Source organism: Vigna unguiculata, chromosome 9 (assembly GCF_004118075.2).
Source record: "Vigna unguiculata cultivar IT97K-499-35 chromosome 9, ASM411807v1, whole genome shotgun sequence".
NCBI lineage: Eukaryota > Viridiplantae > Streptophyta > Magnoliopsida > Fabales > Fabaceae > Vigna > Vigna unguiculata.
This window is the reverse complement of record NC_040287.1, coordinates 2,849,901-2,869,665: the sequence shown is the minus strand read 5'-3', so window position 1 is coordinate 2,869,665 and position 19,765 is coordinate 2,849,901. Positions and strand designations below refer to the sequence as shown.

The following is a 19,765-nucleotide window of genomic DNA, read 5'->3' as shown; positions in this document are numbered from 1 at the left end:
AAAATTTAAAAATCACACCAACGGAATCATGATACTATCAAAATATTCAATATTAAAATAACATACTCTTTTTTATTTTCATGATGTCAAATATTAAGAAAAATATTATAATAGTATAAATCTCAAATTAAAGTATCAAATAACAACTAAATAAAATTCAAATAATTATATAAAAGCTAAAAAATTACACATTACTAAAATTTTATAATAACCAAAATATTTATTAATTTTACAAATGATCAGTGGTTTCATTTGCATTTGATCCACCTACACATAGAAAAAAAATGAAAAATTAGATATGATATAATAATTGAAATTGAAAATTTTAATTACTAGAATATAATGTACCTTCTTCATCAGATTCATTTTCACTCATGAGAACATCTTTTCCTTTTAATTTTTTAACACCTACAAACACCAAATGTAGAATATTAGATGAGAATTCACAAAAAATACTAACAAAAAATATTAATAAATTTGAGTAACTTACCTAGATGGTTTGAGTTCCATATCCAACTTCTTGTACACATCAAAGCCTCTATAGTAAATAATTAAACATTATCATGAAACAAAAAATAAATAATAAATAAAATTATCATAAAGGAGTAAAGATAATTAAATGTGTGACCCAAATTTGAGAATATCCATTTGAACATAACATAACGGAAAAAAAAATGTATAATTAAGATTATGATAAAAGGAAAAGTACCTTGAAGATCTGCTTAAACCTTAAAGAACAAGCCAAACAATTAAAAGAGAGTAAAAAAGTGTATAACCAAAGTAACAAAAAGAAGAGCTACAAAATAAGAGTCAAACATTTTCATGAAAATAAATAAATAAATAAAGATAATCAAATGTGTAACCTAAAAATTATTTCATAGAATGAAATTGAGGAACGCCTATTTGAACATAACCATGTACAGAGAGTAAAAATTATGTAATAAGAAGAAGAAAAATTACCTTCAAAATTAAATTTTGAAAAACAAACCAGACAATTGAGAGAGTAAACAAAGTGTATAACAAAAAACAAAGAGGATGAGAAATATGTTATATATATATATATATATTATTATATTATATTATATTATATATTATATTACTATGTATATATATATTATATGTGTGGATATCTTATGTTTATATATATATATATATATATATATATATATATATATATATATATATATATATATAATTATTTATATATATTATATTATATTATATATTATATTATTATTACTATGTATATATATTATATGTGTGGATATCTTATGTTAATATATATATATATATATATATATATATATTTCTTTTAAATTTTTATAAATTTGTCATGTTATAAATTTGTTTATAAAAGATCTCACTAGTTAAATGATTAATTTGTTTTATACGTATATATTATATATATTATATTATATTATTATGTATATATATTATATGTATATTATATTATATTATATTATATTACATGTATATGTGTAAATATATATATATATATATATATATATATATATATATATATATAAAAGTATATTTTATTTATATGTATATATACTATATTATATTATACTATATTATATTATATTATATTTTATGTGTAAATATATTATTTATTTATATATATTTTTTAGATTATTTAATAAATTATAAATAGTTTAGTAATTTAAGCGGGGACGGGTATTTGGGCGGGTATATATATATCCCCATCCCCATCCTCATCCCCAGTTGAAAATTTCGGGTATTACTCATACCCATACCCATACCCAGTCAAAGCGGGGATTCCCCGTCAAAACGGGGACGGGTTCGGGTGATACCCACGGGCACGGATTTATTTGCCATCTCTAATTAGAATACTGAATATAAACTCTGATGATGAAAGACCTTGTAAGAGGTGACAATAATGTTAGGTTAATAGACCATTACTTCAAGATTAAAATGCTTTTGATATGTTTGCACAAATTTATAATGTAATATTTATTTTTGTACACATTATTACATTTATTTCTCTTCATATTTGGAGTACTTCTATGTCAAATTGGTTTTATGTATTTAAATGTTATAATATCTATTTAAAGTAATATAACTATAACATAATTCATTTAGAATAAAATTAATTAATTTAAATTATACTATTTTGAAGGAATAACATAATTCATAATTCATTTTTACTTTTACTAACACTTTATAATGAATTTTAATTTTAATTCTACTCTCGTTTTAACTTCAATTTATATTTATAGAAAAGTATTTTTTTTACATTATTACATATATTGATTGCACAAATGTAGATAATATATAATTAAAATGTTTTTTAAAATCCAATCTAATTTCATTGACGCTTTAGTCTTTTATTAGTATATTATTTTTTATTTTATTTTATTACATTAATGAAATTATTTTCAAATTTTTCATTTTTTTCTTAATTTTTTCTTCTCTTTAGTTTTTTTTATTCCTTTCAACTTTCTTCTTTTTTTCCTTTTTAAATCCAAACATAACCTTAAGATTAACATTTTCTCCTTCAATCTTTTGTAAAACTTTTCATTCTTTACATTTCTAAAATAATTAAATTTGATCTATGCATCATACTTAATGCACAACTCTATAATAGATGCAAATGGTAAGTTTCATGCATATTAAATTTGTGAGATTTCAATTCTCAATGAAATAAAATATCTAGGACCAAACATTCCCACAATAACTTACCCAACCTAACCCAAAAACATACATTAATGTTTTTCCTATTCAATCACTCAAATTCAAGTTTATTCATGTCCATTTCCACTAATTTATTTAGGAAAAAACACACCATTTAAAATGCACAAAACATGAACCTTACTCTAATTAATAATTTTTTATTAATAATGACTAATATAATAAAAATCAATTTACCACATTTTTTTATTTACATAAATAAAATCAACTGTGTGAGATTGGGGTTTTAATACTTTTATTTTTGACTTGTAGGTGTGGAAGGGAAAGAGAGCAGAGAGACAGAACAGTGAGAGTTTGTGAGGAAGAAGAGTGAAAACTGAGATGGAGACTCCTCCTCAGCAAGGTGTGGTGAAGAAGAAGGAGACAAGGGGTCGAAAACCTAAGCCAAAGGACGACAAGAAAGATGAACACTCCAAGACAAAGGAAGGGAGAAAGACACAACAATATCAGCAACAACAGCAGCAGCAACAACCTTCGGTGGATGAGAAATACACGCAATGGAAGTCCCTTGTCCCTGTCCTCTATGACTGGCTTGCTAACCATAATCTCGTTTGGCCCTCTCTCTCTTGCCGGTAACCCACTCTAGGGTTTTCACTTTTCTCCTTTCTTAATCTTCAAAATCTAATTTTTTTCTTAATGCTAATTTTGGGTTTTCAGGTGGGGTCCTCAGCTCGAACAAGCCACTTATAAGAATCGTCAGCGGCTCTATCTTTCGGAGCAGGCAAACTCTTATTTTATAAATTAAAAAATTAACCCTTTTTTATTTGTTGAGGAGTAATGTGAGTTGGTTTTGTTGTGTGCTTAGTCTGTGTTAGTGTAATGGGTGTGTTAAATTTAGTGGCTGGTTGCTATATAGGGGAGAAAGATTTTTTTTTTTGTTGTGAAAAATTAATTTTTGTTTTTGGTTTTTGTTGGTAGACTGATGGCAGTGTGCCAAATACTCTGGTAATAGCGAATTGCGAGGTTGTGAAGCCTAGGGTTGCGGCTGCAGAGCACATTTCACAGGTGAATTTTTGTTTTATGATGGTGAATGTCATGTTTCTTCTCCGAGCTTTTAAGTCTGATTTGTGACTGTGTTAAGGGTGTTGTGTCTTTATGATTGCCATTGGGACCACTTTTGTCCACAATTTTAAGGACTACTGCTGCATGATAACAATTGCTTAAAGCCTTGTTCATGTTTTAATGATTACTTTGGTGTTTGAAATTTGATTAAGCTGATAGAAATGCTTGTCTATCCCTTTTAGTTTAATGAAGAGGCACGGTCCCCCTTTGTGAAGAAGTTCAAGACCATCATACATCCTGGCGAGGTATACTCATTGTTTACATTGATGGGCTGGTTAAAGATTGGATGTGTTTTACATTGATGGGCGGGTTAAAGATTGGATACGATTGAAACACGTGTGAACAATGAAGAAGGGATAACAATTGTTCCCTAATCTGCCTTGGCTTTTTACTTTTTGTTTATTTAATGCTACCCATCATCAATGGTATATGTATTTTGGTTTGAATTTCATCTTTTTGATGATCACAGTATGTGTGATCTGATATGGCTTTATTTTGTAGGTGAACAGAATTAGGGAATTACCACAAAATTCCAAGATAGTGGCAACACATACAGATAGCCCTGATGTAAGAAATTTACTTTACAGTTTACATTTTGCTTTGATTTTTCTGGTTTCTTATATATAATCTTTCAATATCAGGTCCTTGTTTGGGATGTTGAGAATCAACCTAACCGTCATGCTGTCCTTGGAGCTACAAACTCTCGGCCTGATTTGGTATGGCTGGGCTTTTAATATTTTGCTTATAAATACTTCCTACTAAAAAAGTTTAATCTTTTTTTGGAATGCAAGAAAAAATGAAGCAGATAAATACTTCTATCTATTTATTTCGTAAGAAACATGACCTTGCTTATTTATGTGTAGCATCTTTTGATGTGAGTCTGATTGTGCTGCAGTTTCATTTGATTGCTGCATTGATTAACTTTTTTTTAGTTATGTTAGGATATGACTTCATTGAACAGAAAATAGGGGTAACATTATTGAGGCTAGGACAGGCCCTGGGTGCAGAGATTTGTATTCCACAAATATGATCTGACATGTCTCTGATGCTTCGGTTCTTTAAAATTCTTGGGACATGGTACTTTTGTGGCTATATTTGAATATAAGAGTGTGTTATTGTTGGGGCTAGAGCAGGTCATAGGTGTGAAGGATTATGATGCAAAGACATGATCTGATATGTGCATTTGATGTGGATATTCTTGAAAAAAAGTGAGATGGAACTGCATATATAGATATTCATAAATAGCTTGTAGAACACTATAATTATATAATTGCAATCCATAAAGTCTAAATTAAAATTTATATAATATTTTGCTTTTATGAAAATACAATAAAAAACTAATCAATTCAGGATGTCATGGTCTGTGTGCCCATGCTTATGTGTCTCACTGGTGCTGACATTTACGGGTTTGTTGCCTTGTAATAGGCTGAGAGGAATCAATTCAGTTTCCTCTTAATAAAAGTGACTTGAATATCGATGACATCCCCATTTAGTGGTGTGAGATATATGTATCCACTATCCCATACCTATATTTGATGCGAAGACCTTAGAGAATGCATCATGCATCCATGCTTCTTAGGTAAAAGCATGGAAATTCAAATAAGTAAGACCAAATTTGGCTCTCCACTTTGAAGTATGTGGCTACTATTAATTCCCTTGAATTATCTATTATACAAGAAACTCCTAATGCATCATTATTGTTATTTCTATGTTTGTTATTTGGCATGGTTGCTGCTTCCTGATATATTTTCGTATAATTTTGCTTGCAGATATTGACTGGACACCAAGACAATGCAGAATTTGCTCTTGCTATGTGCCCAACTGAGCCCTATGTTCTTTCAGGAGGTTAACTATCAAAGAATTAGGTTATTGAATTCCTGCTTATGTCTTGATGTAGTAATTCGATATCTGAAAGGAAAAACTTACACTTGCAGGAAAGGACAAAACGGTGGTATTGTGGAGTATTGAGGACCATATAACATCTGCTGCCACAGGTGGATCAATTATCAAGCCAAACTCTAAATCTGGGGAAACCAATGATAAAACTGCTGAAAGCCCTTCTGTCGGGCCACGAGGTATCTACTGTGGCCATGAGGATACTGTTGAAGATGTGACTTTCTGTCCATCTAGGTAACTTGCCTACTTTATACTCCGTAACTTCTGCTGTGCTTCACGATAAATGGCTACTCTCATTTTACTGTTCACTTTGTGAAATTTAGTCATTATTTGGTTATTGGTTGAGAGAAAATGGAACGAGAGATATTTACAGGTTGAGAAAATAAAGGAATTATACCATTTTCTCTTCCAAACAATAAAGAGAACAATGCCTTTTCTCTTTATTTCCTTTCCTTCCATTTTCTTTTTGTACACTTTCTCCCTGCAGCCAAACAAAGCATTAGGGTGAAGTCTAGAGTGTGTGTCCTCTGTTTTTCCTCATCAACTCCTTATCATTCATTATTTACTAATGTATAGCTATACCTTTTTTTATTTTATTTTGAGGGTGTGGGGGATTGTTCTATATTTTCATTTTTAAATTTCTGTTTGAGGGATCTAGTGTATTTGTACTTATAGTAGCAGCATAAACTAAATACCATATTTGATTAATAACCTTATTCTCCTGACATCATTGTGATCATGCTGAAGTGCACAGGAGTTCTGTAGTGTTGGAGATGATTCTTGTCTCATCTTATGGGATGCACGTGTTGGGTCTAGCCCTGTGGTTAAGGTATTGCTTTATACTCCAATCATTTATTTAAATTTGTTTTCATTTATTATTATTATTATTATTGTTATTATTTTATCTAAGTACGTGTTTTATTGCAGATTTAAATTTTTTGTGAAAAAAACATGTTTTTTTCTTTTAGATTTTAGTTTACTCCAAACATATTGGATTAGGAGTATGCAATAATAACATTGAGGTTTTATCATCTTGGAAAACATGCATCTCTATTTCAAAATATTAATGTTCATAAAGTAACCCTTATACACACCGTATCTTTGTTTTTTTTTACACTATTTTAAAATATTCATATCCACAAGAACCCTTGTTCACAATATCTTTTGTAAGGTATCGTTCTTTACATTTCTTTTTTGTTTTTTTTTTTAAATTGTTTTTCCTCTACCATGAATTTGGTAACAGGTTGAAAAAGCTCATAATGCTGATCTTCACTGTGTTGATTGGAATCCACATGATGATAATCTGATTCTTACTGGGTATGTTTTCCTGTTTTCCTGTTTTACAGTTCTCATTTTCATTAATTTTGCTTTGACATGTAAACTACATTTTGATCTTATCTTACAAATTGATGAAGATTCACATCCCTATTTGACTTGTCCCCATTTATCTACAGGTCAGCAGATAATTCTGTTCGCATGTTTGATCGTCGCAATCTCACCACTAACGGAGTTGGGTCGCCCATCCATAAATTTGAGGGTCACAAAGCTGCTGTTCTTTGTGTTCAGGTAATTTTGAACATACTTTTTGTTTATGAATAATTCTTCATTCGCCTTGGCATTATATTGTTATTTCACTGTAATGTATGAGAATCACTGTTTGTTTTTATTCAGTGGTCTCCAGACAAATCATCTGTATTTGGTAGTTCAGCTGAGGATGGTCTCTTGAACATTTGGGACTATGAGAAGGTGCAATCTCAGTCAGTAGTATTTAGCTATTTTCTTGCCCCAAAAATAATATTTGGTGTCAACTGCTCATGATGTCCCGTTTTTTTTTCCCTGCAATGTAGGTTGGTAAAAAGATAGAGCGATCTGGAAAATCAATAAGTGCTCCTCCAGGGTTGTTTTTCCAACATGCTGGTCATAGGTATGAAACTTGTTTTCTGGTATCCTTAACTATTTTTTTTTCGTGACTCCAATCATATAGTTGTAATCAACCTTTATTATTTATCTTTTTAGCCAAGGCCAAAAGCAACATTTTTCATATCTGAACCTCTTGTTTTATTCGTTGTCTGATGTAGCTTCACTGTTTCTTATGTTGCATTATCTTGAGTTTTTCTTTGGTGCTTGTCGCCTGATTCCCTATTATCAATGCTTTCCTGTGTCATTCTCCATGAGATCTTTTGGTAAAAACTTTTATGAAATGCTCGATATCTGATAACCTCCATGGTTAGTTACATAATTGGAGAAATAATGTTGCCTATAAAAAATGAAAAAAGGTTGAGATGGAGAGTCCAGATCTCTCAAAATCCTGCAAGTCATTTGTTCGTTCACTTTTTCTGTCAATTGAAGTTTTTCTCTCTAATTCTGATCCAGTTTGTATCAATATCAAACATAAATTTCTGTAATGGGTTTTTCTTTGATAATACTGTCAATTGTGGTCTATCGTCTGCAAGCTTACAATATCAATTCTTCAGGAATTCTGTAGTTACTGATATTCGTAAGATAAGTTATCCTTGGAATTCTTGTCATCCTCTAGCAGCTTTCTTTTGATTGTTTCTTTCCTGAATTGTTCATTACATATTTTGGCAAATAATACTCTGAATTTGTTCTTGTTTTTTTTTTTTTCAAAATATTTATTTAAGCCCCTCTCACCCCCAGTCTGGCTTACCTTTGTAACGTATAAACTTTGTTATTATATGCAGAGATAAAGTAGTCGATTTTCATTGGAATGCATATGATCCTTGGACAATTGTTAGCGTCTCTGATGACTGTGAAAGTACTGGTGGAGGGGGCACATTGCAGGTATGAGAAACACTTTTCAACTTACGTAATATAGATCATAGAAAATGGCTATTTGTGTCATATTTTATGTAGTTGAATATTTCTACTTTTGGAAGCAAAGCAACTTGCCTGTGGCATGATCAAATTGGTTGGTTGAGGTTAGATCTAATGGGGCAAGCGTAACTTTTTACTATTCACGACTCCAGTACCCTACGATTATCTCTCTCCTCTTCCAAGAACTTCATACACAGTAACTTGCATACAATTTCTACGTTTATCCTGCTATTTCTGCTCGTTTGTGGCATTTTTTTTTTATTGGATGTGAGGAGTGCTCACAGTAGAGCAGATTCAGGGCTGGCATAAGTGAGACAGTGACAAGGCTGTTTCCTTCTCCTTTCTTGTGCACAATTTTATGCACTTTGCAGATCAAGTTTTCTTTGCCATTTTTTACTTTTATTTATTTTTTAACGTGAATGATTCTGGTGTTCCAATTCAAAACCGGTTTACACCAGAACAGGTTGTGTACATTACATTTCTCAATAGTTTACTTAGACTCTTTAATGATCCGGTTAGTATTTCAAGTTTAGTAAGTAGTAATGAGTTTGTTTTAGTGATTGTCTGTCTGATCCATTCAAACTCATTTGTGCAGATATGGCGCATGAGTGATTTGATCTACAGACCAGAAGAAGAGGTTTTAGCAGAGCTGGAGAAATTCAAATCTCATGTGGTGGCATGCGCTTCCAAGTCTGAAAAATGATGTAATTCGCTGCCAAAAAAGAGTTCAGATATTCTTGCTGTTGTATTTACTTAATCTTGATTTGTGATTCATGTTTCTCAGCATTTTAAAACCACCCACATGGGATTGGAGTAGGGAAACTTAGATTAACGTAGAACTGACAAGGGTTTGTGGTGTAGTGTTCCTTAAATTTTACTGTTTCTCTTCATGAACCTCCTCGTGTTGTGCACACTGTTCAATCCTCCAACCACTGAACCGAATATGCATTATTAATCCATGATTCTCTGAGTTTGGTTGGCAAATCGGATGCTTTTATGTTTGTTTTTATATATCTTAGTATATAACTTAATTGGTATGTGCAGCCATAGCTATACGATGGTATTTGCTTTTATAATTGAACATTTCAGTGATTGAAAGAAAAAGGTGAAAGGTTTCAAGTTTGTGATTTGGGGAAATGATCAAGCTTTGACGAAACAAAAGAAAAACTCTTGAAATTCTCATTTGTAAACAATTTGTTTAAATTAAAAAGAATACTAAATTTGATTACAATATAGTTACATTCAATTTTCACATGCCATAAAGAATAATTTGTACTGCTATTACTATTGAATCACTTAATTTATACTTGTCGATTTAGGAGATAATTTGTTTGGTGAATCTTGAGTTATCTTAGATAAGAAGCAAACAATTATTACTTTATGGCATGTGAACAAGAATAAGCAAAATAATAGAGAATATTTTGTCTTCTTCATGTTTTTAATATTAATATCCATAAAGAAAAAAAATGCATAAATATTAAAATTGTTTATCGCTATATATTGGGAGAATTAGAAAACCAAACCATTTCTCTACTACCTTATATGTATAAATCTTCAATTGACTAATGTTTTTACTTAATAAGTGATCAGACAATAACATCATTTGCTTGCTGAAAATTGTTGGCAGTTGACTTACCAACATAAATTTGAGAAGGAATGTTAAGTCACCTTATGTGGATTTGATTTTACCTATAGTTATGATTTTTTTTTTCACATATTTACTGTATTTATTATTTATATGATAGTTGCTACAGAAGACCTTATATTTTAAATCCTGAATTATTTGTAATGTGAGAATTAAGATTTATTGAAAAGATTTTGATATTGATAACTTTTTTTTTTCAGTAAACATCTTCTGACTATATTGTAGTTTCCATAATGTGTTAATAGGAGTGTTAAATATGTTTTTAATCTATAAATTTTAGTCTCTAAATTACGTGAAATTTTTTTGACGTGTCAAGTGAGATGATGTTTGAGTTATTTATATCATTTGACACATTTTAATGTAAATGTCAGTCTAAAATGTAAAAAATTGACTTAGAAAAATTATATTCATTCTTTTTTAAAGTTTGGGATCAAAATATGTTAAACTTTGAAATATAAATGAATTTCAATTTTGTGTCCAAAGTTAGGGATTAAAAATATATTTAACTCAAACCCAATCAATTAAATAGTAGGTTGAAATTTTACTTTGATTATTAACGAAGCCTAAAAAGAATAATGATGTAATAATTGAAAGTAACTAAACAATATATATATATATATATATATAAAATTAAAAATAACTTGGTTTTAAATATTTATGAATACAGGACACCTTCATTCATATATTTATGCAATATTTAGTGTCACACTTTAAAGCAATTGTCTTTTAATAAAGTCTAAGAATGTTTGTTAAATACAACGATTGTACAATTTCATCAACATATCCTTAAAAAGAAAGGAAAAATATACTAAGACTTTTATTTTTTGACTCTCGTTTTTTATTCCTTGACATGACTTAGTATGAGTTATTGAGGAAAAGATAGGGATACATTAATCAGTGATCCATACTAAGCCACGTCAAGAACTAAAGGATAAAAGTCAAAAAATGAAAGTCATCATATCATTGTTCAAAAAGAAAATATTATTGGGGTTGAGTAAGATTCCTATAATAATTACTATAAAAAAATTATTAAATAGTAACCAATTTTAGAAATAAAAAATAATTAGACACTGTAGTAACTAATTTAGATACCAATTTCTTGGTAGCTAGTGTTAGAGATTAATTTAGAATTTAATTCACAAACTGATTATATATATATATATATATATATATATATTTTATATAAGAGACTATTTAAATTGGTATCTAAATTAGTTATTATAGTGACTAATTATTTTTAGTGTCTAAACTTGGTCACTGTTTAATAATTTTCTTGTAGTGAATATTTATAAAGTATTAAACACAAATTTTGCATTATAGTCGAGGAGTCAAAAAATAATTATTTACTTATTGTAGATTGGTTTGTCATCTTCATCTTTTATTAAAAGTTATCTCTTCTCCAATGTTTTCAATTTTTTCCTCCTCTTCTCATGTGAATTTTTGCATTTTTATTGGTTTTGAAATTTAAGTTTCTAGACCTGTATGTGCAAAAGAAAAACAAATAAGTTTTAATTCTAGTTTGAACTTTCTATTTGTAAAAATTTTAAATATAAATAATAATCTTTCTTCTTCTTTTTTACCTCTATCTTCAATAAAGCACTAGTATATATTTATTCATAAGAAATCAATAAAAAAACAACTATTTGTTTTTCTAATGATCCATTCATCATATGATTTAGTATCCGACAAACACATGTAATCATATATATATATATATATATATATATATATATATATATATTTATATCCATATTTTTTTATCTATTATTTTGTCTTATCTCAAGTTAAAGATTGTACTTCACATTCACAAGAGTATTTAATCTTTGTTGTTCTAATTTATTTATACACTTAGTATGCACTTGATCAAATACGTTCAAATTCCTTTTACACTCTTGTACTGCCTGTGAAACTCAAAATTTTCATGATTATCTTTTGTAACTCTTACATTCTTCCACATAATTCTTTCGTCAAAGAACTATAAAAAAAAGTGTTGAATTATAATGTAATTATAAATTTATAAATCATATAAAAATAGGAGTAAGTAATTTAATTACTAGGTTATTTCTTATTTCTAATACCTATTGTCATTTTCATTTCAAAAAGTCTATTAGTTTCCTTGAATTTTTCAAGTTGTTGGTCAACTGTAACTCTTTTTTTTCATTCGAAATCATTCTTAAAGGTTTCATATAAATCAACCAACACCCTCACTATTTGAATTGAAGTTTTTGTCATAATAATATCTAACACAATAAAAATTAAGTTGATTGTAGATAGTAGTCCTTATTAGGACAAGTTTAGATTATTCTTATTTGAAATTTGTTTGACAAATTATTGGAAAGGTAAAACCATTATGCTAAGTTATAGAAGAATGTAGTATAAATATCAAAATAAAGATCCATTTCAACACTCAAGGGAATAAAATTACTTGAAAATTTTAATGTAAAAATAAGAATGAGTATTGCATTATGTTGGATTTATATATATATATATATGTCATATGAGGATTATAGGAAGACTGTGATTCTAGATATATATAACATTGGTTTTACACACATAAGATATTTGATATCACTTTTACCTCAACACTTTAAAACAATGGTGTTATACGTATGATATATTATACAGTGTTTAACTTTGTCTTTTCTATTCAACGTGAGACTTTGACCCACATTTGGATTATTCCTGACACATTACCATATTACACTCTTTAGTAAAGATGTTTTACATAGGCTTTTTAGCCTTTATGTTTAAACATGAATATCAACAACAAAATTAGGGTATTTATGCAATAATTGAGTTGTTATTATTACTATCAATGAAATTATGTATTAACTTTGATTAATAATAAATATTATCATACATATTCCGCGCGTAGATACCTCTCCTTTTACTATAATTCAGAAGAACATAAACTGACATAATCTTGTCGATATTACTTTACAGATTGATTTTCTTTGCAGGAATCCGAAGAAAGTAGCTAATAATTATTGTAAGAACACAACAATGGGAATAATTTGGCGAAGCAATTTCAGCATTAAGTGCCTACCATAAGGATAGCAAATAGACACATAATAATCTGAATTAAAAGCACTGTCATGAGATTCATATTCATTTCAAAGAAACAAAAATCTCGGATGATATCTGATATTTGTCATTAACTTTATAATTTAATTAGAAGACGCAGCACTTTAATCCTTTAGTCCTCAGCAAGGAATGGAAAAAACAATAAAATATAAGAAAAGAAGGTCAATTAATTATTATTTATTTCATTTTAAAATAGAAGTATTAGACAGAAAGAATATTGGATTAAGATAGTAATCCAACTTCAGAATCCACTCCCCTTCACCTCAATCAAACAAAAAATCTTTAGTCTGTGAAGTCCTTGTCATGTACTATTTTTTTCACAAGCTTTTGTTGCATCCTAGACATCATAGTTGACCAGCTAGGTTGTACAAAATTATATACTTCAAGCTCATGGGATCTACAAAAGAAAGTAAAAGAAGATACACTGATAAGAAAACAGTTTTCTGCAGAAGCTATTACCAGGTAAAAGAGACAGACAGGTAATAACTATAGTGAGTTGTTTGTAGGCTGTGTTATTTTTAGACAGCATATCTGAAGAAGAACCACTTCTCAGGTTATGGTAAATAATAGTCCTTTTGTTTACTTACCCTTTGAATTATAATAGCAGTAACAAAAGAGAAAATTTTAAGTGAGTTTAGAGTTGAGGTAAAGAATTGAAAGAGCCCACCATTGAATGAATGAGATTCATATATACATTTGATGTAGCTCCTGAAGAAAAGAAAAGAAAAGAAAAGAAAAGGAAAAGAAGTGAACTTTAGTTCTGAAATCGTTATCATTTAGCAGTGTTTGGTTGATGAGTTGCCAAAAGAACATATTGAAGGAGGATTGTCCTTCTCATGCTTTGGTTCAATGATCATGAAAGAGAATGTGGGCAAAAGATAGTAAATAGTTGGATCGACCCCTTGAAGTGTGATGCTCAAAAAAGAATTTGGGAAACCTCAAAACAAACCTATTAGCTAGGCTACGAATATGACTACTCCAAAGATTCCATTCTGAAGATTTAAGTGGCCTACTTCTTGATCTTTCTTTATATATTATTTGCAAAAGGGTCTACCCCTATCACTACCTAGGTCTTCCTAAAGAAAAATCCAGATCCCCAATGTGATAACTTATTTAAATCTGTCATCTTCCTCTTTGTCATCATTGGCTCTTTAGGAATGGAAAAACGTTATTCTCATTTAGAAAGAATAAAGGGATGGAGACCTCTTAATCATCTATCATTAAACTTTTAATCTAAGATTTGCAAAAAAGGAAAAGCAGGATCATCATGATAAAGAAGTTGGACACGTAAAGTTAAAGAAATGTTTGTCCAAAGGTGAATATGATAGAAAGAATCATAATTTTTGTGAAAGAGAATGATTAAAGTACATCCAACTGAATAAACAGAAAAGCAAGAAGCAATGGAGTTGAGTTGAGTGGTACGTATATTATATCAACACTTCTACAACAACATCCACTGCTTAAAGGAGTAAAGTAAGTCTCACGATGTGATTCACATTCTGCCATGCCAATTAGTTTTTATATTGTTTCATTCTATTCTTCTAATTGGTGACTGAATCAGTTCCCTTGCTGTACTAAGTGCATGACAGGGCCATGAGTACAATAATGAGAGGTAATTTGTCTGCCATTAAGTTAAATTTATGCTCAGTTATCAGATTCAGAGGGCTAGAGCACACACATTACACTTGAATTTGATTGAATCATACAAACCAAACCATCTATCTATCTGTTTGTATGTATCCTTACAATGAAATCTTTCCAATGTGCACGTGTAGTCAATTCAATGGTCCTACTAGAGTTAAACCAAATCAAGTGGCAGCCCCTAAACCTAGAGTAGGATTGTGTGGCATTGACTGTTCTTAATTCAAAAGATTTCTGATTAATTTCAAAAGATTTTGAGCAATGAATGGGGTAATTATCACACCAACTTGATTATAGCAGAATAGACCTCAGATGTTGTGGTCAATTACATGGGGTGGTGAGCATTAAATATTGCCAATGAAGGTGTGTGAGCATAATGATAATTGGATGGAAAGAGGGTGATGTTTTGGTAATTAAGATGTTAGATTAGCAGGTGAGGAATGTAGATTCTCATTTGTTGGTTTATGTATCAGACAAGGACTAGATGACAGATTGGTCTGTGGTGTGCAATCATCAAAGGGTGATTGAAGCCCACAAGAGGCAAAAAGAGAGAACAAGTGGGCCATTTCAGTGTTTTATTTTTTATTTTTTATTTTCTTTTCTTTTCCTTATTTATTCTTTTAAAAGGAGGGGGAGGGTGGAGTTAAAAACTTGAAATGGGGAACGGGGAGGGCCTTGGGAAATCTTACAATAATACTCACTTTACATTGCACTTGATTTGACCTCACAGTCACCAAACAGATATTCTTAGATAATCCGTTAGCATTTATCAAGCAAATGCACCAAGCCACTGCCACAATTTTAGTGACCCCAAAACAGGTTGTTATTCCATGTGACTTTTGTTCGGTGTTTTATTACCCAAAGGGTCTTCCTAATCATTATCCTAAGGATACTACTACCAATTCACAATATCAAACACTTTCAATTACCTAAGCATAACATAACTGATTTTTAAGTACTGTTTTTAACTCTAATAAAAAGAATGATGGAATTGATTCATTGTTTGGTTGAGAAGATGCATGAAATTCAAAGGGGTGAATTTTTGAAGCACAGAAAATAGAAGTTGGCAATGTCAGACAGACACATTATGACAGAAAGTGTGTATTATTGTAACATGGGGCTGTTCTACAAGAACATGGGTGTGAAAGGAGACCAAAATGAAGGGAGAAGTAAAAAGTATGAATGATGGTTTGAATAACAATTGGTAGGTAGGGGATTTTGTTACTTGGAGCAAAGTGGTCTACATATATGTATGTCTGTCCTATTGCCAAAATACGTACTACTATGCAGAAGAATGGGACCAGTCGTTTTCATGAATCCTGACCAAGAGAGCTTCTGCACAAAAGATCACTGCAATCAGATGGCTATAAGCATCTACAATTCTGTCTCATTGTTAAAGGACATTTTGGTTATTGGTCTGATCGACCGCAACTGGTCATGGGGGCAGGGGGGGTGCATAATGGGACCCTACCTTTGCTGCCTCTATCCATTTTCATGTGAATCCTATACAGTTTTAGCCAGCTCATTTATTCATTCCCACACACCTCTAATATATATCACTCAAACAAATCAATGCTTTTGGAGTTTCCTGTTATTACCCTTTGTTTCTTTGGAATCAAACTTGTTTAGTCTGTGTTTCGTTTGTGATAGATATACATACATACATCACACCTAGCTAGCCCCAACCACCATCATTGCATTGCTTTTGCTTATTGCTATCAACAATAATACATATATGTACATACAAAGTCATCCATTTTGTTGCCTTACATTACACTGATCAAATTAAACTTCATTTTACATGTAGAATGGAATCAACATGAATTGAATTGCACTTAATTACAAAAGCTCTATCTATATCACATCAAGGAGCAATTCTCATAAAGGTAGCATCAATGTTTTGACAGGAACACATAGGCCTGAGCACTTGACAAGCCATATTTCATTTCATAGAACTAATGAGGAGATTCCAAGCTGGAAAGAACCGGGTTTGGCGGATCCTGTCCTTTGAGAGAAGCCAGAGAGAGACACACACATGGAGATGGGGGTTCTTGCATTGCATAGCTGAAGCTTTCTTTCTAGTCCCTAAATTCAAATCCTGAATGTCATAAAAAAATCTCATCTGGTTTTCTTTTGAAGATTAACAAGGAGATTAAATGAAAAGAACTACACTCATATAAATGAAGAGAAAGGAATATATTGGGGAAAAATTACTTCAAGTAGTACATCTAAAGGTCCCCATCTCACTATTCATCTTGCCCCCTTCTAATATTGATTTCTCCCAAATCACTCACTACTTTCCTTAAAGAGAAACGAAGACGTTTTAAAATGAAAATGGGAATAATATCATAGAGATTAATGTTCAAAAATTTGAAGAGAAAAAGGAGGAAGAAAAACTAGTTATTATAAATCCCAACACAATGATAATGTTGAAGAAGCCTATTGGCTTCCCTGAGACCACTGAAGTAAGCTCCATGAGTTGTGGAATAATGAGTTCTGTGAGTTGCTTCCCCTGCAAACAAAATTTGAAGTGGAGATGAAGCAGAAGGCTGACAACTGCTATCTTTTGGCAATGGCTCGGCCATTGCATCTAAATCATCACCACTTGACCCTACTGCAACATAACTGTATGAGCCTAAAAACAAGGGATCAGTTCCCCATTTGCTCTTCAAGACTTTACTGAACTTCACCTCATTTTCTTGAGATCTCTCCTCAGAATTCACATTCCCATTGCACAATCTATGTGAACTGGAACCCTTTTGCCACTGAGAATGCTGTAGAAAGCACGAGACTGTGGATGAAACTCCATTTATGATCTCCTCATCTTTGAGTGACTCGAGTGCCAGTGCTTCTTCCCCCACAAACCAAGACAAGAGGACACTGGAATTGTTGTAGATGGGGAAAAGGGTGGCTGTCCTCCTCATCCACCATGGTATTTTCTTGTGCCTCGTTTCAGATTGAGGTGAATGGAAAACCATTTGCAGGAAAGGGAACCCCTTGTCGGAGTCTTCATTTACATGTTCATGATGGTATTCATGTTTCCCTCCTCCATGTTTTGGACTTAATTGCATAAACAACTTGTTAACAACCCCAAAGCCAAGCCTTGAAATTGCCTCAGTTTTGGAAGGGGGAAGAGGAGGACAGAACATACCTGAATCATCATCATCATCATCATCACGAATAGCAGATTTTAACACTCCCAGTGAAACTGTGACAATGACATGATCAGCAGACATAACGGAGCCATCACAAAAATGCAGCTTCACAGGCCTAGAAGAACAACAGCCATTTCCCACACCCTTCCTCTCATCAAGCTGCCACTCAATCCTTGTGACTTTTCTACCTAACTGAATCAAACCAGGTGGCAACACAGAGGCTAAGGACTCAATTATGCTCAAGTAGCCTTTAGCAATAGTGATTTCTTCACCTGGGAACATTCTGTACTCACTCTCAGCACTATAATCCAGTGTCAAGAGGTCATCAGCTGATGTATAGGTCCTCTGGTTGTTCTCATGCATTGCAAATATTGCTTCCTCAAGTAACTTCCTGCTCCACTCCCCACACCCTTTGACCTCCTCTTGCTCCTTTGAAATCTGGTAAGCCTCCAGGCCTTGTCTCAGAAAAGAGCCAATACTAAGGTTGTCGTTCCCAGACCTGTTGGAAGCAACCTTAGCAGCCAGAGCAGGCAGGTTGTGATAACTTTCAAGTTCACCCTTTGCAGTGGCTTCATTGAGCTTCCTTTGAGAATATTCCATGAGGGTGTTGAAGAGCTTTGTAATGGGGTCAACAATGGAAGGGTGGAGATGGAAGCCACCTTCAGCAATGGTGATGGCCTCATCAGTGTTCCCATCCATGCACTCCCAAGGTTGGTCAGAGCGGAGTGAGTGGATTTCTTTAGCAATTTTGTGAATTGGACTGCCTCCAATTCCGTGGATCCATGTAGCACCCATCTCAATACGGTCACCACCAAACTCTGAGGTGTTGATTCTGCCACCAATCCTGCTTCCACCCTCCACAACACATAGCTCAAACAAGTCCTTGGAGGCAGTGGCAGTGTAGAGCTTGTTGGCAGCTGTGAGGCCTGCCATTCCTGCTCCAATTATCACTATCCGTGGCTTCTTCACCACCATTGTTACTTCACACACTCACTACTCACAAGATTAGAAAATAGCTTTGCTTTTCACTCTTTCACACACACGGGGAGAAATAAACAACACACAGAGTGGTACAACAACAACAACACAAGTGGTGTGAACTGTGAAGGTGAGATTTGAGTTACTGACAATCAATTTATAACTGGCCTCTCTGCTTCCTCACTGAATCCCCTTTTTCTTGCACTTTTTTTTGAGGGGTGCAGTGATGCCAATCACTAACTCACTAGTGTAAATAAATAATTGTTATCACAATAATACTACTACTACTACTAAATATCTATCTCCTGAAAGAGAATAAATATAATCCAAAGTCACTCAGAGACATAGTAAATGTAAAAATCTTCAACTGTTTTCCATGCTATGCAGCCCAGGTTTTAAAATTCACCCAGTGTAGTGACCCACCCCAATAATTTTCTACAACACCAGGTTGTGATAAAAATTACAAGTAGAAGTGTCAGCACAATTTGAAACTTTTATGGAGTACATTATCTGAAGTAGTAGTGACATCTTTTTAGTTTTTCACGTTGTTTGTAGTTGTTGTTTAGTACTATTTACTAATTACTAATCCCTCCTAATAAAGACAGGGGTCTACTTTTCCTTTAGCTAGAAACTAGAAAACACACACACACTCACTAGAACAACAGCAACTACTACTAGAATTACAAGCAAATTCAAAATGGTTGAATGTCACTCAAGTGTTACTTAAAAATTGATATTGGCATGGGTAGGTGTGTCC

At 31.9% G+C, this 19,765-nt stretch overlaps 2 protein-coding genes across 2 annotated transcripts; one reads left to right on the top strand and one right to left on the bottom strand.

Moving 5' to 3' along the window:
- Window positions 1-2,944: 2,944 nt before the first annotated feature.
- LOC114164213 (WD-40 repeat-containing protein MSI4-like) lies at window positions 2,945-9,489 on the top strand. Its single transcript, XM_028048791.1, has 15 exons — window positions 2,945-3,284; window positions 3,370-3,433; window positions 3,631-3,717; window positions 3,957-4,019; window positions 4,276-4,341; window positions 4,416-4,490; window positions 5,544-5,619; window positions 5,709-5,904; window positions 6,418-6,499; window positions 6,914-6,987; window positions 7,125-7,236; window positions 7,342-7,416; window positions 7,518-7,594; window positions 8,373-8,472; window positions 9,101-9,489. Exons 1-15 carry the CDS (start codon window positions 3,034-3,036, stop codon window positions 9,206-9,208), a joined length of 1,506 nt encoding a protein of 501 aa, XP_027904592.1. The 5' UTR covers window positions 2,945-3,033; the 3' UTR covers window positions 9,209-9,489.
- A 7,124-nt stretch (window positions 9,490-16,613) lies between these two features.
- On the bottom strand, window positions 16,614-19,433 carry LOC114163345 (probable polyamine oxidase 5). The gene has a single exon (XM_028047601.1). It carries the CDS (start codon window positions 19,003-19,005, stop codon window positions 17,272-17,274), a length of 1,734 nt encoding a protein of 577 aa, XP_027903402.1. The 5' UTR covers window positions 19,006-19,433; the 3' UTR covers window positions 16,614-17,271.
- Between the last annotated feature and the right edge of the window lie 332 nt (window positions 19,434-19,765).

What these genes read in the sequence shown, in the direction of transcription:
- LOC114164213 (XM_028048791.1), top strand. Translation starts at nt 3,034, where the DNA reads ATGGAGACTCCTCCTCAGCAAGGTGTGGTGAAGAAGAAGGAGACAAGG. An exon ending in CTGCAGAGCACATTTCACAG is followed by an intron (nt 3,718 to 3,956) that starts GTGAATTTTTGT and finishes TATCCCTTTTAG; the next exon opens with TTTAATGAAGAGGCACGGTC. An exon ending in GATAATCTGATTCTTACTGG is followed by an intron (nt 6,988 to 7,124) that starts GTATGTTTTCCT and finishes ATTTATCTACAG; the next exon opens with GTCAGCAGATAATTCTGTTC.
- LOC114163345 (XM_028047601.1), bottom strand. Translation starts at nt 19,005, where the DNA reads ATGGTGGTGAAGAAGCCACGGATAGTGATAATTGGAGCAGGAATGGCA.